At 37.8% G+C, this 26,348-nt stretch overlaps 2 protein-coding genes across 2 annotated transcripts; both read left to right on the top strand.

Moving 5' to 3' along the window:
* Positions 1–4,227: 4,227 nt before the first annotated feature.
* On the top strand, positions 4,228–9,426 carry LOC135155424 (uncharacterized). Its single transcript, XM_064104371.1, has one exon. It carries the CDS (start codon positions 4,228–4,230, stop codon positions 9,424–9,426), a length of 5,199 nt encoding a protein of 1,732 aa, XP_063960441.1.
* Positions 9,427–17,448: 8,022 nt separating this feature from the next.
* Positions 17,449–25,240, top strand: LOC129267623 (uncharacterized). Its single transcript, XM_064104329.1, has 5 exons — positions 17,449–18,752; positions 20,466–20,669; positions 21,123–21,364; positions 22,824–22,920; positions 24,251–25,240. The coding sequence occupies exons 1-5, from the start codon at positions 18,078–18,080 to the stop codon at positions 24,509–24,511; spliced, it is 1,479 nt and encodes a 492-aa protein (XP_063960399.1). The 5' UTR covers positions 17,449–18,077; the 3' UTR covers positions 24,512–25,240.
* Positions 25,241–26,348: the final 1,108 nt, after the last annotated feature.

The raw sequence follows: 26,348 nt of genomic DNA, 5'->3' as shown, positions 1-26,348 counted from the left end.
TGAATGTAGACAACCGTGACACTCTAATGTTTGGCGAGCCCGGGGAAGCAAACTTTATTGAATGTGATATTTTATCACCCGACTTTACAATCAAAATATCTAAAGCATGGCAGAACTTGTGCACTTTTAAATCTGTTCATTTTCTGGTGTGATTTAGTAACTTTTAGCACCTCTATTATAATCAATATATTGTAGATTTAGGGGTTCGTAATTAATAATAATAATAATAATAATTTGACTTATATCGCGCCAAATCCACTCTGTAGAGTGCTCAAGGCGCTTTTTAGGAAATTATAAAAGAAATTAAGAAGAATTGAACAGAAATGTTTTGAGGTAATGTTTAAAAGTTTCAGAAGTCAAGCATTGTTTGATGTTTTGAGGGAGGCTATTCCATAGCTTAGAGGATGAGTAAACAAATGATCTTTCACCCCAGGTTTTGGCAATTTTGGGGGTAACAAGAGAATTGGAAAAGGAGGAACGTAAGGATCTTGAAGGGGTATAACTTTTGATAAGTGAAATAAGGTACTGGGGAGATGAGCCATGAACACAATGAAAAGTTAACAACAAAATCTTGAACATAATACGCTGTTTTACAGGGAGCCAGTGTAAGGATCTTAAAATAGGAGTAATGTGAGTGCGCCTGGTGGATAGAGAAACGATGCGAGCGGCAGCATTACCTATCAATGTAAAAAAAAAAAATAGGTACAAAAAAGATATCTTTGGAAATTGCATTAATCGTACTGACCCAATATTCGTTGATAAGATATAGATTCTCATTTTATAGAATCAATAATTCCAGTGCAGTAATTATAGCATCATTAATAGTCAAAACAGCGGGGTACTGAACCATAATTCATAATGGTGGGGTACTGAATCGTATGCAAATTTAGAGTTGTTTACGGATTTGAGTTCAAAATCAGACTATTTTTAGTGACTGGGAATTCCCAACAACCTTTGAAATGTAGACCTACAGGCAATTGTGCTGTAAAGTTTGTGAACCTCACTACAAAAACACAAACCTTCATTCTGGGTGCTGAATGTAGACAACCGTGACACTCTAATGTTTGGCGAGCCCGGGGAAGCAAACTTTATTGAATGTGATATTTTATCACCCGACTTTACAATCAAAATATCTAAAGCATGGCAGAACTTGTGCACTTTTAAATCTGTTCATTTTCTGGTGTGATTTACTAACTTTTAGCACCTCTATTATAATCAATATATTGTAGATTTAGGGGTCCGTAATTACCTATCAATGTAAAAAAAAAAATAGGTACAAAAAAGATATCTTTGGAAATTGCATTAATCGTACTGACCCAATATTCGTTGATAAGATATAGATTCTCATTTTATAGAATCAATAATTCCATACGTAGTGCAGTATTATAGCATCATTAATAGTCAAAACAGCGGGGTACTGAACCATGTTGGTGACAGGACATTCCCAATGACTTTGTGTGGATTGTACATTTTCGGTCGTAATTCTTGTAACAAACACGATTGTTATTACTCTTGTTCACATGGGTCGAGTCCATTATGGTGTCAATTTAAAAAAGTTCCGACGAGGGAAATACAAGTCTTAACCATAATATTGCTAAACTCTTGTACATGTACAGTATATCAAAATGTTCGATTAGGTATATAAAAATGGTATTGACAAATATGTTCTATTTATCAATTAATGTTTTTCTCATGCCTTTTATTCGAGGTAGGTAAAACTATAGATAACAAATCTATATATGAAGAGCTCACTTGCAAAAGGGGTTCGGTCCATTTTTCATCAAATTTGATTTTTATGTCTCAATGTATAGATTTTTAGTAGCTCTATAAGATGATACCAAAGAAAAGTTGAAACTCCTATTAAAAAGTGAACTAAAATGGCAAAGAAAAATCACCTTTTTTTTCAAAATGGGTTAGGTCCATTTCAGTTTAGTTGCAAAAGGGGCTAGATCCACACAGAATTTTTTTTGGGAAAAGAATATCTTAGAAAATATGAAGACAGGTAGATTTCTTTTATACCCAATTTTATGTTCTCATGGTAGGGTATCATGAAAATTCAGTTTCGCATAAGAATATTGCAATATGGGAGAACTAAAAAAATGATTTCCTTGGAGTGGACCTAACCCCTTTTGCAACCAAACACTTCTGAAGAACCCTTGTCAAAAGGGGTTAGGTCAATTTTTCTTAAATTTTAATGTTTTCTGTCTCTAACCCTCTAAATTTTTGTCACTCTGATGATTCCAAAGAAAATTTGAAATTCAAATGAAAACGTGAATGAAATTGGCAAAGAAAAATCACTTTTTTAATCAAAAGAGATTGGATTTATTTCAGTTTACTTGCAAAAGCGGTTAGGTCCACAATGATAATTCTTTTTTAAATATATAGAAAAAAATTGAAGACAGGTAGATTTCTTTTATACTCAATTTATGTTCACATGATAGGGGAGTACATCATGACAATTAAGTTTCTCATAAGAATATTGCATTAAGTGAGAATAAAAAAAACATGTTTTACCCCTTTTCCAAGTAAACTCTTCATATGTGTATGTTTGTGTCACGGTGGATGATGTGGGGACGTGCTTGGTACGTGCCGCATGCGTGTGTGTGTGTGTGTGGGTGTGAGGGGCATATGGCAGGATGGCGATTGGTTTGCTGAACAAACCTTAAAATTATGAATTTGTCTTTTTCTTTCACATTTTTATTATATGTATTTTCAAGGTTTAATTTGTCACTTTGGTGCTACCCTGAAGCTTTCGTAAGTAATGTAATTCTGCTCATGAATATGCATTTCGCAGATGCCACGTTGTTAGTTTGCAGAGAACAGGGAGAAGGGACGCTTGAAAATGAAATTATCTTGTTTTACTTGATGTTGACTGGGAAATGCCGCCCAAGAAGTAAGTTTGATGACAGAAATGTTATATTTTTTGGAGGTGCTAAAAGCTAGAGATATTTTTCAGTGAATGAGCAGAAAAAGTGCATTAAAAATCGTATGCAGATACTTGAACTGTAATGAACACGCAGTATGTGTAATGAACGCCATAGATATGTGTAATGTACAATCAGTGGATGTGAAATGAACGCGATTAGCTATGCACACTTAATTAGGAGGTTAGTTGTACTTTATGAGAAGAGTGAAGTTGTGAAACTAAATAAAAGCTTTTAATGGATTTGTTAGATTATTTCAAGAAAAGTAAAGTAGTATGAGTTAAAGGAAAATTAAGCTTATGAAATGAACAAAGGTGAATTTTAGGAGTTTGATGGGCACGAATCGTGCGTGTATGGGCGTGGTCTTTAAATTGCGTGATTTGTTTACATTTAATTATATTCAGTCAGATATATTTGAGTAAACATTTATAAAGCACTTTAAGAATTTGTGCGTTTGTAACCAAAATAATTTTGACTTGTTAAGACAATTTTTGGTCAGAAGTTTTTCATACGAACGAGGCTTAATTATGTGCAAGGTCATGTCAGGGTCACTCGTTCCGTTTTTCGCACATTCAATTTTAGTGTGCAACCGCTAGCTAAAGAAAGCTTTCGGTCTATAATTTAGATTTTTCTGATAATGTCAAAATTGGGATAAATAATAATGAAACACCTTGGTAATTTATTTCTTACCGGACTTATTTGGATATAAGCTGAAGTTAGCAGACAAGTTTGCTGTCTGTTTACCTTTTAAGGTAATTTTGTTCAGAATATAGAAATTACTAAGTGGGAACGCAAAGTTGATTTAAAGGTATATATTTAAGCAGTTCACTTTGATTTATTGCAAATATGTATGCATGTATTTAAGTTAGTCTTTTTCAAGACGTTAAAGAAAATGGACAAATTTTAAACTGGTTTTTCTATCGAGGAAAACTCGGATATTTGTTTATATATATTCGTTCTATACACCTGATATGAATGATAATTAGATTTATATTCCTTATTGTTTAAAAGAGATGACAATTTTGGGAATATTATGAAAACATTTATTTTTGTCAAAGCATTGGACATATATTTATGATCCACTTCGTTTTCTTATGTTTATACAGATTGAATAATACACGGTAGTGAGCCTGCCTAACTATCCAATTTAAAGCGGCTTTCCTAGCCTCTGTTATTTCGTAGTCTTCGACGATCCATCAATTCAATTTCTTTCATCTGGGAAGAGGTCTGATGGTCACCACAAGTAGTCTGCTGTCTGGATCTGACGACTCTTTACATCAGGGATCAGAAGTCTTTAAGAAATATGTCAGCCGAGAAGGTTAAGAATCTGCGCCTGCAGCGGAGAGGGGCAAAAGCCAAGTTGACCAGGTTTGGAAAGGCCCTTCAGAGCTTGATCGATGGAGAGCGACCTGTTCCAGAAGTTCAGGAATCGTTTGCACAGTATGCTGGTGCTTTTGAGGATTTACAAAATAAGCATGACAGTTATTCGGAAGTGCTAGAGGATGACGAGGAATTTGAAAGAGAAGAGTTGTGGATGGAAGAGTGCCACAATTCATTTTTGAAGCTACAGATCCTTGAAAGAGACTATTGCAAAGATAATGAGAGCCATAGAGAAGCACAGCAGCTCCAAGAGCATCATCTTAGAGCATCGACAAGCCATCAGAGTATGGAAACAACTTTATCAGCAGATGAACAGCAAGATCAGTCACCAAGACAGACAAATCAGCCTCCTGAAGCAGGAAGGAGAATGTCAGGATCTGTTTATAGGATGGAAAGGCCTAAACTTCCCACCTTTGATGGCAACATCCGTGATTACTGCATTTTCAAGGCAGATTTTTTACATGCTGTTGGCAGACAGTATGAGGATAGAGATGCCCTAATGATTCTGAGGTCATGTTTACAGAGCAAACCCTTGCAGTTGATTAAAGGAATTGGGCATAACTACCAAGCAGCATGGGAACAGTTGGACATGATATATGGAGATGAGCGCTTTGTTGCCGACGCTATAATCAATGACATCTCAAAAGTCAAACCACTCAAAAGCGGAGAAGATGAAAGATTTTGTGAGTTTGTGCATCTCGTTCGGAGGAGTTACAATACCCTCATGGAAATCAACCAGCCAGGAAATTTGAACAATAGCCATATGCTTGCCATAATGGAAAAGAAGCTAAGCCCGGAAGACCGACTGGTGTGGTTTAGGCATCAAGAGGCAAGTGGCAAGGCAAGCTTTGAAATGTTTCTGACATGGCTTACAGTTGAACTGAAGTCAAGGATGAGAGCTTCGGCCCCAGTCCGAAGTGATTCGAAGTCAAGTGGTGTACATCTAGTCGGGAAGACAGTAGCCAGCCAGGAAAACAAAGTCCAGAGGTTATTTCACAAATGCTGGCTCTGTGAAACATCATCACATTGGCTTGATCAGTGTCGTAAGTTTTTAGCCATGTCACAATCCGAGAGACTGAAGCTACTCAAGGATCATCATGCCTGTTTTAGCTGTCTAAAGAAGGCTGGTAAGGATCACAGAATGTCAAACTGTAAACGGAAACGTCGATGTAGTGAAACTACTGCCGGAGAACCATGCAAGTACTTCCACCACCCCCTCCTTCATGCTTCAACAGAGGTCCGAGGTGGAAATGTAGATGTCGCCTTTGCGGGCAACTCTGAGGCACTGTTACCCGTAGTTACAGCGGAGATCCTGGGGCAACAAGGAGCAGTCTGTAAGGGAAATGTGCTCTTAGACTCTGGAGCTCAAGTAAGCCTCATCAAGATGTCTGTTGCTAAGGAGATGAATCTGAAGGGAAGCAACATAAATATCACAATCACTAAGGTTGGTGGAGAGCAAGAGCAGATGGAAACCAAACAGTATCAGATAAAAGTGAGGTCCCTCTCTACCAATGCCATTCATTCTTTAGCAGCAGTGGCATTACCCTGTATCAGTGAAAATATTGCACAAGTGAAGATGAATGAAATTTCCAAGCAGTTTAATCTGAAGTCTGAGGATCTACGCAGAGGAAGTGGGTCAGTTCATCTTCTCATAGGTATTGACTACCCAAAGATGCATCTTGGTGAAACGAGAGAGAAGGGACAGTTAGTAGCCCGAAAATCCCCACTGGGCTGGGTCATCTTTGGTGCTCCCAAAAGAAGGAATGATAGGATGAATGTGCTGCATGTGAAGTTGACATCCCCAATTGACTTGACCGATTTCTGGAGCTCAGAATCTATGGGGGTGCAGTCTAGTTCCTGCCATTGTGAGCCAAGCCCTTTGAGCAAGCAGGAGAAGGTTGAGGAGCAGATTATCAGAGAGTCTAGTAGAAAGGTTGGAAACAAGTGGGAGATTGCTTATCCATGGAGAAAGGATCCCAACCTACTTCCTAACAATCGAGCACAAGCAGAGAAGGTACTGTGTTCGACTGAGAAAAGACTAGCTCGAAACCCAGACCATGCAGATGCATATAGAAAACAAATGAGGGAACTGATAGAGAATGGATTTGCACGAAAGTTAACAGAGAATGAAGTAGCTCAGTACGAGGGTCCTGTTCACTACATTTCCCACCACGCTGTTCTCCGGCCTGAGAAGAGAAGTACCCCTGTACGCATCGTCTTCAATTCGTCTTCATCATATCAGGGTCATTGCTTAAATGACTATTGGCTAAAGGGTCCAGATCTTCTCAATGATCTGCTTGGAGTATTGCTGAGATTCCGGATGAATGAAGTAGGATTTTGTGGTGACATTTCTAAGATGTATCACAGGGTCTCAATTCCTGAGAGAGATATGAATGTACATCGGTACCTGTGGCGAGATATGGAGACTGATAAAAAGCCAGATGTTTACATTATGAAAGTTGTTACATTTGGCGACAAACCAGCACCAGCTATGGCCCAGTTGGCACTCAGGATGACAGCAGAAGCAGCAGAGGCTAGATATCCGAAAGCAGCACAGGTACTGAAGGAGAGTGTCTACATGGACGACATATGTGACTCGGTGAGAGATGTAGGCGAAGCAGAGCAGCTGACAAGTGAAATTGATCAAGTACTTTTGGAAGGTGGCTTTAAAGTTAAAGGCTGGACCAGCAACGAAGCTTTGAGAGGAGAAAGTAAGAAGGAAGGTAAAACAAAAATCCTCGAAGCCGCCTTGGAAGACAAAGTGCTGGGAATAGCATGGGACAACCAGCAAGATATGTTCTTCTACAAACTGAAGGACACAGTCAGCAGTTTTCCTAATGATGGAAAAGAAGAATCGAGTATACTTACCAAAAGGAAGATTCTGAGTAGAATTGCACGAATATTTGATCCGATAGGATTTGCTGCCCCCTTTCTAGTTCGTGCAAAGATTGGAATGCAGCAGTTGTGGCAAAGAGGATATGATTGGGATGAACTTCTGCCTCCCGATCTACAGGAGTGGTGGGTGACATTCATGAAAGAGATGCAGGACTTGAATGATATCAAATATGAGAGATGCCTGACTCCACCAATGGCTGTTGGTCACCCTTCACTGTGCATATTTGCTGATGCATCTGAGGTAGCATTTGGAGTTTGTGTGTATTTGCAGTGGAAGCTGGAAAATGGTAAATATGCTGTTAGATTTGTAGTTGCCAAATCTCGAGTTGCTCCCCTGAAAAAGATGACTGTGCCTAGACTTGAGCTTCAGGCGGCAGTAATGGCTTCAAGAGTCTACACAACAGTGATGAAAGAACTGAGTCTGAAGCCTGAAAAGATCATCTTCATGACTGATAGCATGATTGCCCTCTCCTGGATTCGAAGTGAGGGTAGGAGATTTAAGCCATTCGTCGCAGCAAGGATTGGAGAAATCCAAAGTTATACCAACCCTGCACAATGGAAGTATGTTCCCGGAGAGCTGAACCCAGCAGATGACGTCTCCAGGGGCCTGCCAGTAAGGAAGCTCTCAGAAAGATGGAAACAAGGACCTGCGTTCTTGTACAGATCTTACGAGGAATGGCCGTCAGAAAAGGCTATTCCAGAAGCAGAGACTGAGATTGAAGCAGAACGACGAAGGGTTAATCATATCTCAGTCAAGAACAATGATGTGATCGATGTCAAGAGATTCTCCAGCTGGAAAAAACTGATCCGAGTAACGGCTTATGTTTTAAAGTTCATCGACAAGCTCAAAGCTGTACTTCGGGCAAAGTCTAATGTCAATCTTGGAGATGGAAACTTATCGACAACTCAGTTGCAGAAAGCTGAACACTTTCTAATTAAGGAAGCCCAGAGTTCCTTGTATCAACGTGTACAGAATGGAGAATTCAAGACTCTCAGCCCTTTTATAGACAACGAGGGAATTATCAGAGTTGGAGGGCGACTAGACAAGGCTCTGATTTCTTATGAGCACAAACACCCTGCTCTGCTGCCACATGGAGCTTGGGTATCAGTGCTGATAACGAGACATATGCATCAGCTAGGACACGGAGGCGTGGCAGCTACTGCAGCGAAGGTTCGACGTCAATACTGGATCCTGAAAATTCATAAACTGGCTAAGACTGTAAAGTATAGGTGTGTGATTTGCCGACGCATGGAGCATCAGGTTGAGTCACAAGTCATGTCTGATCTACCAGATGAGAGAGTTGCCCCATATACACCACCGTTTCACTTCTCATCTGTCGACTATTTTGGACCGATATCAGTCAAAGTTGGAAGGAACAAGACCGCCAAGCACTATGGGGTCCTCTTCACCTGCCTGAATACAAGAGCGGTACATCTTGAAGTGGCCGTTGATTGCTCATCCATGGAGTTCATGCAGGTACTACGAAGATTCTTTGCTGTGCGGGGTCAGCCTGCATTACTGCTAAGTGACAACGGTACACAATTCGTAGGGGCAGAAAGAGAGTTACGGGAGATGGTGAGAGGTTGGAGCTATGAGGAGTTAAAGGACTTCTGCGCCGAGAGAGGAACGACATGGAAGTTCACCACTCCATCTGCACCGCATCACAATGGATGTGCTGAAGCGTTAGTTAAAAGTTGCAAGATCGCCTTGAAGAAAGCAGTCGGGGATCAACTGGTCACACCCTTTGAGTTGCATACATGTCTCCAAGAGGTCGCAAATCTCGTCAACCAGCGCCCTATCGGAAGAACTCCGAATGATCCCGATGATGGAGCATATCTGTGTCCAAACGATCTTTTGCTTGGAAGATCTTCGAGCGCAGTCCCTCAAGGACCCTTCAGAGAGACGAAGAACCCGAGACATCGCTTTGAGTTTGTCCAGCGAATCGTCGACGCGTACTGGAAGAGTTGGATGCGTGACGTCTTTCCACTACTGGTGCCACGACGAAAATGGAACAGTGACAGAAGGAACGTCCGAATCGATGACGTGGTTATACTCTCTGACCCTAATGCAGTTCGAGGAAAGTGGACATTGGGTAAAGTTATCCAAGTGTATCCTGGGACTGATGGGAAAGTTCGAACAGTTAAAGTACAATCTAAAGGTACTGATTATAAGCGGCCGATTTCGAAGATTGTTGTAATATATCCGGCAGAAGGGTATGAGGAGTAGACAATATGGAGTTCATAAATTGTGTTTTGGTTTTTCAATGCCATTGAGGAAAGAAAGTTGCTTGTGATACTCCTGAATTTTATGTCGGTGCAAAATTTGAATTTTTTGAAAGAAAGTTGCTTTTGATACTCCTGAATTTTATGTCGGTGCAAAACTTGAATATTTTTCATCTGGTCTGTAAACAAAAAAAAAAAAATAATAATAATAATTACAGAATTCATTCAGTCAGGAGAATTTTAGCTCTTTTCCGCTACTGTTGGCGGGGGGAGGATGGTTTGCTGAACAAACCTTAAAATTATGAATTTGTCTTTTTCTTTCACATTTTTATTATATGTATTTTCAAGGTTTAATTTGTCACTTTGGTGCTACCCTGAAGCTTTCGTAAGTAATGTAATTCTGCTCATGAATATGCATTTCGCAGATGCCACGTTGTTAGTTTGCAGAGAACAGGGAGAAGGGACGCTTGAAAATGAAATTATCTTGTTTTACTTGATGTTGACTGGGAAATGCCGCCCAAGAAGTAAGTTTGATGACAGAAATGTTATATTTTTTGGAGGTGCTAAAAGCTAGAGATATTTTTCAGTGAATGAGCAGAAAAAGTGCATTAAAAATCGTATGCAGATACTTGAACTGTAATGAACACGCAGTATGTGTAATGAACGCCATAGATATGTGTAATGTACAATCAGTGGATGTGAAATGAACGCGATTAGCTATGCACACTTAATTAGGAGGTTAGTTGTACTTTATGAGAAGAGTGAAGTTGTGAAACTAAATAAAAGCTTTTAATGGATTTGTTAGATTATTTCAAGAAAAGTAAAGTAGTATGAGTTAAAGGAAAATTAAGCTTATGAAATGAACAAAGGTGAATTTTAGGAGTTTGATGGGCACGAATCGTGCGTGTATGGGCGTGGTCTTTAAATTGCGTGATTTGTTTACATTTAATTATATTCAGTCAGATATATTTGAGTAAACATTTATAAAGCACTTTAAGAATTTGTGCGTTTGTAACCAAAATAATTTTGACTTGTTAAGACAATTTTTGGTCAGAAGTTTTTCATACGAACGAGGCTTAATTATGTGCAAGGTCATGTCAGGGTCACTCGTTCCGTTTTTCGCACATTCAATTTTAGTGTGCAACCGCTAGCTAAAGAAAGCTTTCGGTCTATAATTTAGATTTTTCTGATAATGTCAAAATTGGGATAAATAATAATGAAACACCTTGGTAATTTATTTCTTACCGGACTTATTTGGATATAAGCTGAAGTTAGCAGACAAGTTTGCTGTCTGTTTACCTTTTAAGGTAATTTTGTTCAGAATATAGAAATTACTAAGTGGGAACGCAAAGTTGATTTAAAGGTATATATTTAAGCAGTTCACTTTGATTTATTGCAAATATGTATGCATGTATTTAAGTTAGTCTTTTTCAAGACGTTAAAGAAAATGGACAAATTTTAAACTGGTTTTTCTATCGAGGAAAACTCGGATATTTGTTTATATATATTCGTTCTATACACCTGATATGAATGATAATTAGATTTATATTCCTTATTGTTTAAAAGAGATGACAATTTTGGGAATATTATGAAAACATTTATTTTTGTCAAAGCATTGGACATATATTTATGATCCACTTCGTTTTCTTATGTTTATACAGATTGAATAATACACGGTAGTGAGCCTGCCTAACTATCCAATTTAAAGCGGCTTTCCTAGCCTCTGTTATTTCGTAGTCTTCGACGATCCAGCGATTGTGCGTTTTTGTGTGGGTTTGTAATGATCTAATTCTGGGGGACATTTTCTTGCATTTTATCCATCAAACGGGGACGTTCCAGCCTTCCAGGTGGATGTTTCATTAAGCTGTTCGTAAGTTCAGAGTGACTTTTAGATCGACTGGTGATCCTTTCTTGTGGTAAATGGTACATTCATTGGCGATGGGTTAGCGCGTAATAAAGAATCAGCAGTCGTTTTTAAAGTCATTCTTAACTTACGAACAGCATTTTGAAACGGCCGCGGCCCCTGGTCCAGACAACCATATATGCCAATCTCATTTCAAACCGTTTCATATAGTAAACGCCTGCATGATTTGTAAAATGTTCCAATATGGCCAATTATTAATTACATGTTGTGTGTATGTGTGCATAGAGGGTAGGGAGCGTCCCCGGTTGGCGAACTTTGCGCACGTTACCCGTTATTAGTGGATTAAATTCAAATTTCTGAGTGCAAGAGACCCCATGTACACGTCCTCATTTCGGCGATTAATGATTAGTGAGTCCCCGATTGGCAAATTACAAGACTGTGTGTGGGTGAATGTATGTGATTGCGGATGTACTTGGAGGTGGCTCAAGTGTTTGAATCCCAGGGGGCCACTTGCAATGGATAGGATACCAGGCGCGATCATGGGCACTAGCGTACCTAACAGGGGGGGGTGGCAGACTGTGCCCCTCCTGACGAGTCACAACTGATCTAGGTGACGTGCCCCCCCCTTTGAGAAGCCAAATTAATAATATGTAATGTAAAAACGCAATGAAAAGAGACGTGTGCCCCCTCTTTTTTTTGTCCAATTTTTTTCGCGGACGGAATATCCTCAAAAAAATTTGCCCCCCTTTCTGGAAAATCCTAGGTACGCCAGTGATCATGGGGTTCGGAAAATGAGCACCCTATACAAGTATTTTCCATATTCTGAAAATGCACCCCTTAACAAGTATTTCGTGTGAAACCCAACCCGTCAACAAAACGGTACCCTTGGAAAGTATCCCCTGAATTGACTTCTAAACAAGTGCAGCGATATTTTAATTATTATGTCAAGAACGTGATCACAGACGTCGGCTTTACCTTTACTTACATCTGGGGCCCGTTTCATGAAGGACTTGCAACTGTTGTAACTTTGCCATTATCAGATTATGGCAACTACCATGGTAACCTCGATTCTGATTGGCTGCTGAGCCTTGTTACCATGGTAGTTGCCATTATGGCAAAGTTACAAGAGTTAGAAGTCCTTTATGAAACATGGCCCTGGTTATACCACCCTACCTTCCACACCTCACTCAAATCGGACTCTAAACATGTAGTGTTGGGGCAAATACTACATCCTTATAAAGCATTTTCGACTTTTTTTATACCCTCTCAAATTTGACAGTAAACACATAGCTTTCCTGGCGAAATATATACCCTCAGTTTTTCAGTATTTTAGTGTTTTGACATCCATATGTTACGAACATAACGTGCCCAATCTTGAAAAGGTGAAAAGGAGATCCTTTTAGTTTCTCTGGTCACACCTGGTAATGTTACATATAAGAAGAATTGTAATACCAAGTACATTCATTTATTTCGTGATCTTCTCTTTAAAGATATTCATAGCATAGAATGATAAAGAACATTCCAGGATGTCTTTGTAAAAGCTTTTGTTATGCAGGCCTCTGCCGACTAAAAGGTCAAGGATTTTTAAATAGATTGCTTTAAAATAGACTTGTATTGGAAGTGGAAATGAACAATAGGCTTAGCTATTTTATTGACATGTTAATTGCACTGAGGTCATTCAAGAGTCTTCTGGAATTTGACTGCTCCTGAAAGGAGAATGTTTTTTTAAAGACAATACTACAACCTTCCATAATAGTGAATGCTAGAAGTCTCTAGAATAGTGAATAATTTGTATATAAACGGGCAGTTTCTTCAAGGACATCATCATATCAGATCAGAACTCAGAGTTTCACGCCAGACTTTATTTCAGAGCAGACTTTATTTCCACCAGGAATATTAATCTTCTGTGGAATTATTTACCAGCCATCAATGAACTGTTTGCAGTTATTTTGAGAGATGAATACTCACTTCTCATCGAGATCATCAACCTGTTTATTGAACGCTTTTCAACCCATGGATTGCTGAATTCATCAACATCGTCTTCACGGACATTTCAACTCATTACAGTGACTCTTGTTATTCATCGTGCTTCAATATCAGTTTCATCATCGCCATCGTCTGATCGTTGTGAACTTAAACTTAAGGAATTTTTGCCAGCCAACTAGGACTTTTATCTGGATACTATCATTTGGATTAATTGCCAGAACTGATTTGAAGAGACGTAAGATCATAATCATTTTTTGATTTGTTTGTGTATGCTTAATTATTTCCTGTGATAAATTCTTTCATTGTTATTTGTTGCAGTATTGTAACAGTATCCAATCGTCAATGGAAGTGGTCCCCCGCGGTTTGAATTAATGGAATAAATATTACACCACACATCAGCGATGCTCTTCCTAATGACAATGACTGAAAAACCGATCAAACCTGGTGGGTATTCAGATGAGTAATCGGGCTCGATATAGATATCGATGTCATTTATTTAGTATTGCTATACCCCCAGTCAGTTCGGATTCGCAGTGACGTGTGTTGACTGTATCAATACACTGACAGGCATACCATGCATTTACTTCAGAGCGAAACGGTATGTAGTGGGCGGGTCTTGTACCAAATGCAAAGGAGATATTGGGGGTGGGGCGGCTCATGATTTTTGTGTGCGTGTTTTTTTATGTAGACAAGTCATATTTTTCGAATGCTGACCCTTTTTTTCCCTTCACATCCCTTTTCCTTGTTTTAGCACCAATTCTTTTCATTTCCTTAATCATGTGAAGATTGTGGTAAAGTTTCAATTCAATTTCAATGTTAATCCTGTATATGTACATTATGATCATGTATGATAATCTCCTCTCATAACTGCCCTCTTTCTGTCTGTATTTCTCTCAAGCTCTCGTCTCTCTCCCTCTCTATCTCTCTCCCACTCTATTTCTCTTTCTTCTATCACGTGTGCATAATTATATTCCACTTATTTTCCCGCGAGATATCATTCAAAGTAACTATCTCGTCACACAAAGGTACATAATAAACCATGACATTCACTCACGTACGTACACCCTATTGTACATAAAATCCATCTCCACAAAAATACATTCAAAATTTAACCTCAAAGCGTGATGTAAATTATATATCATTGTATACTTTTTTCTCTGCAACTCCATTCTTATTTAAAGGGATGGTCCGGGCTGAAAGTATTTATATCTTAATACATAATTTCATCAAAATCGGATAACAAATAATAAAAATATTGAAGTTAAAAGTTTAGCAATATTTTGTGAAAACAGTAGTCATTAATATTCATTAGGTGGGCTGATGATGTCACATCTCCACTTTCCGTTTTCTTATGTTATTACATAAAATCATTATTTTTTCATTATTTCATACTTGTGTGAATAATATGTCTCCCTTATAAGGAAATAAGTTGCAGCAATAAATATCGAATGCACTAAATCAGTTGTCAATCAAATTTTTCTAGTTCTTGGAGGAAAAAAATGTGAATATAATAAAATACAAAAGAACAAGTCGAAATGTGACATCATCAGCCAACCTAATGAATATTCATGACGACTGTTTTCACAAAATATTGCTAAACTTTAAATTCAATAACTTTGTTATCCGATTTTAATGAAATTTTCGGCATTTTGCTAAGTGAATTCTACTCTACTTATTAAGATATAAATACTTTCAGCCCGGACCATCCCTTTAAGCTCCCATCTCCTTCAGCATTCCAGATAGCAGATTCAATCGAGTTTATTTTAAACAACATTAATCCCTGAAATAGCAATCCCACGATAGGGAGTAAAGAAGAAAAATTCGAAGAAACAGAGGAAAGAAATTTTTAAAATGTATTTCAAAGTAAGGCATTTTCCGGATAAAGTCTTGTCACAAAATGATACTTCCATTCATAATAGGTCATTTCAGTCATGATTTTTACTCGTCTATTTTGGAAATTTCTCCGTACGTTATGCCCCCATATTATTTTATAAGTTTTATACGCAAAATATTGAATGTCTATCCAATTTAGTAATTTCAAATCAAATAGCTGCAAAAAAAAATTGGCGGAAGTTTTCAGCCCGTTCATGATCGATTGATGTTGGTCTGTATAAAAAGATGACAATTATTTTTGCCTCATTTAAAATCCAAAATATATCGACTAAAACACTTTTTTATTTCATACCATCCTTATAAGTCATATTTTTTCATGTTACTTTCTAATGCATTTAACAGTGATGTAAACTTTGCGGGAGATTTGCAAGAACTAAAGGGCGGCTCTAACCATGTTCACCGGTCTTATATTTCAAAGATGGTTCTGGCTTTAGGGAGGTGTGCCCTTTGAATACCGTTCGCCCGCTCCCCTCCCCCTCCCTGCGCCTCCAGTGGTTTATCAACATCAGTACACGTTTCGGAAGTTAACACGAACAGTGTCAATATCCATGGGCAGATACATCGTTCCGTTAAGGGGGGGGGGGGTGGGGGGATTGTTCCAAGAATTTACAGATTCGGGATAAAAAAAATTACATAACACAGACATATAATAATGAAAGGGGTACATGAATAAAAATTAGATATATGTAAATAATTACAATAATAATAATAAGTAATAATAATGAACAATGCATTAATAATAAACAATACATTATTAATTATAATAGAATAATACATACTTATAATAAACAATACATAATTTGTAATAAATGAATGAAGAAAATGGGGCAGATTCCGTTCCGTAAGGATTGAAAGGTTAAAAGGATACTCCAGGCTGAAAATGTTCTAAATAAATAGAGTAGGCCTAAAATCTCTGATAACAAGGTTATTGAATTTTAAAGTTTCGCAACATTTTGTGAAAACAGTTATGAACCTCGTCATGAACATTAATTAGATGGGCTGATGATGTGACATTCCCACTTTCCTTTTTCTTAAATGTTATAACATGAAATCATGAATATTTCATTTTTTTTCATACAAGCGTGAAATGATCTGTTTTTATAAAATAAGTTGCAGCAGTGAATATCTAATGCATTAAATCAGTTGTCAGTCTAACTTTTTTTTTAGTTCTTTAGGGGAAAAAATTGAATAAACATAATTTCATATAATAAAATACAAAAGAACAAGTGGGGGATATGACATCATCAGTTTGTTCATTGAATATTCATGAAGACATGCACAGAACTGTTCCACTGTAATTATGCAAATCTTTAAAATGTAATAATTTTTTCTTCCTTGTCCGAATTTATCTGATTTTTCATCATCTGTTCAGATCATAATATTTTCAGTCTAAGACAAATCTTTTGGTCTGAATACATATTCCAGAAAACTTTACAGAACATGAGAATCCCTTCGTATAACATGAATTTAAACAACCTAACACAATTAACTCTATCAATGTCCTTGCTTGCGTCCAATACCAAACCAAAATCCATTACTCTTTTCGTGAACAAAGTTTGACACCGTCTTTTATCATACTGGTGCGTGTGGTTGTTGACGACGCTTCTTTAAAGCCACACTCCAACTCAGTAGTGCATATATTATTAATTTCTCTTTTCATAATCACCAACTCCACCACTTTCCCAGTTAAACTGCTTAATGTAATTGCCCGAAAGTTGCATGAATCCCCCATATTAGCCCAGCGTCCCTTAGGAATTGGACTCATTGTGCTTTGGAGCATGCTATCTGCCATTTCATGCCAGATCAAACCTGTGAATAGCATGGTAACGTATTTACTCATTACATTTTTACCATGAACTAGACATTAATCCACTAATATCTTTTTTTCGACACATTCAGCTTACTTATTGCACTACACATTATTTTCTTCTTCTGTTATTACATGATCACATTGTACACACTCATGCCATCTGCATTTATAATGTAATGATGATGATAATAATAATAATAATATCAATAATGAATTAAATAAAATTAAATACCAATCAAAACCTATTAGATCACCTCAGCTAATTAGGCCACATTCCCGAAGGAACAGTAGAGAGGTCCCATACCCCTTCCCTCCCCTCTCCAATTAACCACCAGATATCCGCGTTGGGTTCTCATTACACACATGCCAGAAGGCGCAACGATTATCCCATGACCTCATAACAAGAATATATCATTTCATTTCTCTCCGAGACGCCGAATGGCCTTCACCGACCTCTAACACTGGCATGCGGTATAGATGATGTGTGCTCTACCAAAGTCACCCAAGTCCACTTCATCTGCTGCAACTGGCCAACATCGGAATACCTATCTCTCGACGGGAAAACATTCAAGTTTACGGATTACTAGTGGTTTTGGAAATAGCTGTGCAATCAGGATTTTATTCCTGCGATGTGGATTCGACCAGAACTGTGACGAAGTTCATATCTTAGGTTGACGAAGTACAGCGTACACCCGTCCTCATTGTGAAGGTGATAATATATTAGATGACGAGGGAGTAGATTATACAACCATTTGCATATGTAACTGTGTTTCATCTGATCTGACGTCCGCAGACCCCTCACTTGAAGCGAGGTGTTTTTTAACATCAGCATAACTAGCTCTATTCTGGTCTTAAATTGGAACACCCCGTCTATTAAAGAAAACGTCAATAAATAAATGAATGAATGAAAATTGATTAATCTGGCGTTTCCGTCTCAGAGGTGTTTTTCTCTTCATCACAAGTTGGCAACACATGCAAGATCTGGATACAAGGTTTAGTGGACAAGATGTAAGTAGCGATTCTAGTAGTGGATGATCGATGTGGTATTTGATCAGAGGGATATTTCAAATTGTGTGTTGACTGAGAAGTTTCTAGTGGCATCATGTCAGGGGGTGGAAACCAAGCCGGCTTCCAGGGATTCGGGAAGGGCAATGGCAGACAACAGAAGATGCAAATGCGCGGTGGGAGCAGCGCGTCTTCCTCCTCTTCGATGTCATCAAACACGACGAGATTACCATCGGGCATGATGGCGAGTTCGTACTCCAGTTCGTCGTCTTCGTCGTCGGGCCCTTCCCAAATCGGCCAGGGACTTCTTGGGGAAAATGCCGGGTCAGTCGCCTCTGCATTGGCAGCCACAATGGAAGCAGCTTCCAAGGCAGCTGCAGCAGGCCAGGGGCAACAGATGACGGTGACGACGGAGACTTCGACGTCACAGGTGCCGAGTCTCTCCGACGGCACTTCGCAAATGATGACCACCGTTACGACTAGGAAGATGGCCATGTCGTCGGGCGGTACGATGGGAACCATTGCGGAGATGCCACCGTTTCCAGGGAACATGCAAGGTTCGACTCACCTCGCGTCTCCGGTATCCTCAGCAAACATCCAAGAACTGAACCGAATACACAAAGCGGGAAATGCCGATGTCTCCCGATTCACGACCGAGGACTTCGGAATGTGTCATCGGCATCTTTCGGATAGCGTCACCTTGAGCCGATTCCGATCGAAGAACAACAATCAAAAGGAGGAGAATGGCGATAAGAGAGATAATATGATAAAGGTATGCTATTCTGCGATTCTTCAATTTCTTATACCATGGTCACATTTGTTCTACGGCGGCCGTACGGCGAGTCGAAAACAGCCGTTTTAACATTTTTTGTCCAACTACATTTAGGTGGTTTGAATCAAAATTAATAAAACGGCTGTTTTCGACTCGCCGTACGGCCGCCGTAGAGCAAATGTGACCAAGGTATTAACGGCATGCACGACGGTATGCATTCAAAATTAAATCTGAATCATCTTTTTTCCAGATATATAAAGACTCATTTAACCTGTTGTGATACAGACCGTATTCTTCTGAAGATGGGGCTTAGGGCTTACCATCATTACAGATATATATATATATATATATACAGTGCGTCCCAGAAAAAACGAAACCGAGATTAAGCGATGATTTATCATAACTTAATCACAAATACAATGGACAAATGACCTACCAATGTAAAGCTTAGAATCTCCTCTTTCATCTGATATTACTTAGATTATTCCCCATTGTGATTGAGCAAAAACAGTTTGAAGAAAGGATACAAAAAACTCATTTGGTGGGGGGTATCTGAATTTCAAAAAGAAAATCAATGCCTAAAAAGTTCAATATCTGCTCTTTTATTTGATACTTTATTCACAAAAAATGGTCGAGAAGTAAAAAGTTATGTTCCCTCGAAACAATGCTTGTATTTCCATAATTTCATTAAATAAACGTGTTTTCATCGGTTTCCCACAGAAGCTATCGCATGGTTAACAAAAGACTTAATGCATGGCTGATCGTCAACAGAACGGAGTGTCAAGTGAGTTTGAACGCTAGCCTGTAGAACCTCTTAATTTCATGAAATTATTGAAATTCAAGCCTTATTTCAAATAACCAGAACTTTGTTATTTCTTAACCATTTTCTGTAATTGAGGTATCAAATTAAAGAGCAGATATTTAACTTTTTAAAGTATGGTTTTCTTTTTGAAACCCAGATACAGCCCGCCAAATGACTTGTTGGTATCCCCTCTTCAAATTGTTTTTGCTCACTCATGCGTGAATGAAAAATAATCTAAATAATTTCATATGAACGAGGAGATTCTAAGCTTTACAATGGTAGGTCATTTGTCTATTGTATTTGTGATTAAGTTATGATAAATCATCGATCAATCTCGGTTTCGTTTTTTGTGGGACGCACTGTATATATATATATATATATGTATAAGAAAAAGTGAAATATTACATACTGAAGTACACTGTTGACCAACCAAGCAAAGTACCATGTGGAACATCGTAGGATGCCATGTAATATACAAACTTTGAGCACTGGATACTAAATGGGTACAACATAAATGGCCATAATTATATAAAAATTGTCTCATCATGACTTATTATTTGAATAGATTTTAAAAATGATATCCTTATATTTTTATATTATATAAATATTGATATAAATCACCACTATTTTTATTCTAGGGCTAGTCCTGAGAATGTATTATTTTCAATCAAACCATTCACATGAACTTGAAAATTCTTGAAAAATTATAGTAAAAGTATAGACCTAATCCTCTCAATTCTGAATTAATATTGCACTTCAGTGTATAATTTACGTAAAATTCGCATTATATGCACTCTCTAAATTGGGTTGAAAGCTCAGGGTCATTAGGCCTATATTGATAGAACGTGCATAGACCTATATTGACCCTTATAATATATAAAATTATCATTATTATGTGATAATTATTTCAGCTTGCTGAACGAATAATGAATACTGTCTTGCAAGCCGAGTCCTTTGCCGAGGTGAACGTTCTCATGAATCTACGTGAGCTAAGTGCCATTGGACGAGTCGATCGGATAAGTTGCCAATTTGCGGAGATCGCAACCGAGAAAGGATTTGCAGATTTCTTCGCTACAGTCTGGCTCAAGCTTAATCAAATAGACATCAAAGACCAGGTTAGGTGTTTGTTTTTGGCAACTTTAATTTTAACATTTTTTTCTTTCAGTTTTATACATGAAATAATGTTATATAAATAAATTGTGAGGTTATCATCATCGTCACGATTATCAAGAAGGAGGATGAGGAGGAGAAAAAGAGAAGAAGCAATAACAACAACAACACTTTCTAAATAGACTGGCCTTAAACCCCTTTTCACAATTGGTGGTGCGACTGCTTACAACCGTTGCGATTGTGTGCAACATGTATTGTGACCAAATGATCGCAAACGATCGCAAGAGCAATTATGAAAGACCCCTTATACATGCAGTCTCTATCAAAATATAATGTAGCACTTTTCGAAAGATCTCACAAAATTTTATTTCAAAATATGAATGGCAATTTAGAAATGTGTTTGTCATTTTTGACCTATATATTATCTTTGTCATCTTTTTCCTTTCTTTCTGATAAAGTTGACGTATCCTGGTCAATATATTGCTGTTAATTTGTTGTTGGATGCAACTCAACGATTCACAGAGGTGAACCAGGCACTTTGCAAAGACATGGGCAGACGATGTCTTCCCGCGTTGCTATCGATACTCAACGATCCTTTCTATTCGTGTGACGCCCTCAACGGTGACGATGAGCAAACGAGATGGATGTCCAGAAAAGAGTTCTTGAAAAAGATATTTAGCATCATTTGTAATTGTCTGAGGTAAATGTCAGCTTTCGGAATGATATATCACAATATGAAATAGCAACTTATCCTCTAAAAAAAATATATATACCACATATATTATATTGCATGTTCCCTAAATAATACCAGAATAATTATAGCAGCCTTTCGTCTTTATATTAAAGACCGTATGGGTAGCCAAACACTTATATAATATGAAAAATCAGAATGCTCTAATACAAGTTTCATGCCCTTTCACTGCTTATCGGTTAGGTACTTTGCTTTATAATCTCTTGAACTCGTGATTCTCGACGAAGGGCTTCATTGCGCTTTTCAACAACCTGAATTATATGACGCCATCCTCTGTTGTCGGAGCTGAGCTCTCTCGTTTGTTTGTAGACAATATTGATTATAAAAGATTGTTTTCTAAATGAAGAACTGGAAATCTTATGAACAATAATGCTCAGGAAACCAACATTTAGAGCATTTCCAGCTTATAGAAATGAAACTCAAGCTCAAGAACTTAAATGACCACGTTTATACCTGCGCAGAATTAGAGCTACTCCTTAATTGCTTTGCGTTAGTTTGTCCCGACTGTCCCCGGGGGGGCCACTTCCATTGACGAGTGGATACCATGCGCGACCACGGGGTCTTGAGAAGCACCCTAAATACGTATTTTCCATATTCTGAAAATGCACCCCTTAACAAGTATTGGCGTGTGAAACCCTACCCTTAACAAGTATTGGAAACAAATACTATTGGCAAGTATTCCCAGAACTGAGCCCCTAAACAAGTACAGCGATGTATTTTCCATATTCTGAAAATGCACCCCTCAACAAGTATTGGAAACAAAACGATACTCTTAGCAAGTATTCCCTGAAATGAACCCCTAAACAAGTACAGATATATTTTATTTTTATGTCACGCGTCCGTCGGTCGTCGGTTTTACCTTTAGACACCATTATTTTGGTTAAGTACGGTCCCATCTTCCACACCTCGCGCAAATCGGACTCTAAACACGTAGTGTTGGGGCAAAAAGGACATCCTTTATAAAACATTTTGATTTTGTTTTATCATCCCCGCACATTTGACCCTAAACACGTATATTTTTCCGGGCAAAATAGATACCCTTTTTTCAATATTTTTGTGTTTTTGACACCCTTATCACGTTACGTACGTAACGTGCCCTATCTTGAAAAAGACATCCTTTTTACGTGTTTTTTTGGTCGCGCATGGTATCCACTCGTCAATGTAAGTGGCCCCCCCCCCCGGGCGACTGTCATGATTTTTTTTTTTTGGGGGGGGGAGGGGGGCCAATAAATTTCTTGACAGGTGTGTCGCAAAATTGAATCTGTCTAATATGAAACGGAAAAGGCTTTATGAAAGATATATGCATTTATCGAACTTGATATTGAAATAAAACACAACAGAATAAGAGCTGATTTTAGTATTACAAACAAGGAAAATTTAATTTAAACATTTTATCTTTCGTTTTTAGGAAGTATCCCGATAATAGGGAGGTACTACGAATGCACAATGCTGCAAGTTACATACAAACTTTCCTTGAAAGCAGCTCATTCGTTCTCCGGGCGAAGGTATATATTTATCTGTATTCATTTAAAAACTATTATATTTAGCAGCTTTTTATGTTTAGATATACAAAAATATGTATCGTGCCTTGTCGACTTAATGACGGTATTTTGTCGACATGGTGAGATATGTAACAGATAACCATGCATGACGATATAACTTTTTAATCTCTGCACACCTTACGATTGGTCTACGATCCGATTTTGGAACAAATCACATTTTTCTTATTTTCTTCAAATTTAGGCCTATCTGAAATGCGTCTTTTGTATTTCAGGTTCAAATACTAATATAACCATTTCAGATAATTACAAGCCTTTCATTTGGAGTAAATGCCAAATTGGTTTCAAATCACAGCCCTGAATCGTACGATTGCAATGACGTCATCACGAAAAGATATTTAATTCGCTTTCATTCTAATAAGAATGGTAGTATAGTCACATATTTGAAGTATTCGTATGATGATTTAGAACTTTACAAAGTAAGATGTTCCATGTTTTAATATCTGCATCAAATTTATACGTTTTATTCCAAAATTGGGTCGCAGGCCAATCGTAAGGTATGCGGTGGTCTTTATAAATTGACTTGGTAAAATGATGTGTCTGTCCATGGAGACATGTTGCTTTTTATGAAGTGTGTAAGTCGACTTGGCAAGGTAACGTGTCTCACCATCTCAAAATTCAAGTAGAGGATACTTTTGAGGCTTCCTTCCGTAAAATATCAGCAAGTTGACGAGGTGTAAAAGAATCGTAAAATATATATAGCCTTAAAAACGAACATACTGAAGCTTTTCAACAATGCACTCATCAGAGTAAAAATGACCAGAACGCAATAGCGAAACAATATACATGTATAATAGAACCGACAGAGAAAATGGACGCTAAACGGCGTAGGCCTACATGTCGAAAAGCTTCAGTATTTCCGTTTTTTTTTTAATATTTAACGATTTTCCGGTACCAAACAATTATTCATTTAAAGAATATATATTTACCTTATAATATTATTAAGTCTACATTGCGACAGTATCATGCAAAGTCGACTTCTAAAGAGGAGATGCCATCATGACGACGTATTTCCTTCCGCAATGTCGACCTCTTGATGTTTACCCTTGGACACGGTTCTGTAAGAAGTCAAATTAGCAAAACACTTGCCGACATAATTGAGTTAATGATTCAACAATATTCGATCAATTCTACGAAATATATATCTTGTTCTTTTTCGCTACCAAACATTCGTACTTCCCAGTTGTTCTAAAGTGAAGACCCACGGACTTTCCCTTTATTTAAAAAAAATATACATGTTTCGCAATTATTGTGTAATTACGTCAATACTTTACAGGCCTTGAATATCCTAGCCTACATTGTGACTGAAGATGAGAATGATAAATTGAACACAAGCCCAAAGAACGCTGAATTTATGGTAAATGTTCTCCAAAGTACGCTAGCAGACGACAAGGAAAAATCCGATCATTATTCACCCAATACCGATCACTTTGCTATCGAAGTCGTCGAAGCGATACAGCATTTAGCAGCGAATGACGGGAACAAGGTAAGAAAATTATCTAATATTGTAATTTATACTTTGATCAATAAAGATTGAAAGTGAATTATCGTCTAGAAATAGATTTTCGATATTTTATAACATACATATTTTGCGATGTTGTAACTACCGCCACTACTACTACTACTATTCCTACTACTACTGCTGCTACTACTACTACTACTACTTCTACTACTACTGCTACTACTACTACTACTAGTACTACTACCACTACCACTATTACCACTACTACTAGTACTACTACTACTACTACTACTAGTACTACTAATACTACTACCACTACCACTACTACCACTACTACTACTACTACTACTACTACTACTACCACTACCACTATTACCACTACTACTTGTACTACTACTACTACTACTACTACCACTACTACCACTACTACTACTACTACTACTACTACTACTACTACCACTACTACTACTACTGCTACTACTACTACTACCACTACTACTACTTCTACCACCACCAACACCAACACCACCACTACTACTATTTATACTTATACTAGCAGTGTCATAATCATGTATTTTTTATAACATTATTCATCATTTTTGTTATCATTTACTATTGTTATTATCATTATAGTTATGACCATGATTATATTTTTAGCATCATTGCTGTTATCAATATTAATGTCATCACCATCATTATATTAATGATATGATAATGATAATGATAATAATAATAATGATAATGATAATAAGACAAAATACGGACTTGAAGAAAAAAAAATACGGACTTCAAGAATAAATACGGAAGAAAAAATACGAAGAAAAAATACGAAGAAAAAAATACGAAGAAAAAATACGGACTTCAAGAAAAAAAAAGGACTTGATCCTGTTTAGAGGAATGATAATAATAATAATGATAATAATAATTGATTTGGTGAGACAGGCTGGTAGAGTTGCTGGTGAAAGTGTCGCCCTCGTGAATGTGTATTTCACATATGATGCACCTGTTGCTGGTGCATTGCCATGCTGTATGGGAGAAGAATGGTTAGTGAGGGAGGGCACTTCAGCACGGACAATGAGGTCCCTGAGATTCGGTGGGCGTCGGTATGCTAGAAGGGGAGTGTCGGGAACGGCCTGTTGGAGACGATCAGAAGTGTGTAAAATGTGGTGGTTATCAAACAGGATTTTGCGGAGAGGGGGTAGATTGGGATGGAAGGTGGTCACAAGCGGTATTCTGTCTCACCAAATCAAGGGCAACATCACATGCACTACCACTAATGTTGTATATCTCATCACTTGCAGAGTTTGTAGGGTACAATACATAGGGGAAACCAAGACCACACTCAAGAAACGATTCTACGGGCACAGATCCACCGTCAACACAGCAAAGCTGGACACTCCAGTTGGCCGCCATTTTAACCTCCCCAACCACTCCATCACTGACATGATGCTACAGGGCATCGAATCTTTAGGTACCCGCCCTGACTCAGTCCGTACTAGCAGGGAGAAGCTCTGGATGAGACGACTTCGCACCACCAAACCTCATGGCCTGAACATCCAAGAGGGGAACGACTGATTTTTCTTTCCTATCCACTTTCAATTTATATATACATATAATTTTTCCCCTCAGCTCTTTTGAATAGTTACATTATAGTTTCTTACTCTACTTTCCTCCCATATCTCATACAAGCTCAGCTCCAATTTTTCCTTCCTTATTCAGGCGATATAATAATTATTATATATATATATTTGTTTTTTCTCCACTCACCTCTTTTAGATTTACCACATCATTTGCTTATTTACATGTATACTATGGTTTCTTCATAATACACCCCCTCTCTTCTATATTTGCTTTTACCTTTTTAGGCAATTTGCTTCCTCTTTTTCACATATACAGTTTTTTTTCTTTTTCC

Source organism: Lytechinus pictus, chromosome 9 (assembly GCF_037042905.1).
Source record: "Lytechinus pictus isolate F3 Inbred chromosome 9, Lp3.0, whole genome shotgun sequence".
Lineage (NCBI taxonomy): Eukaryota > Metazoa > Echinodermata > Echinoidea > Temnopleuroida > Toxopneustidae > Lytechinus > Lytechinus pictus.
Note: the sequence above shows the minus strand (reverse complement) of the source record. Positions and strands in the feature narration are given on the sequence as shown.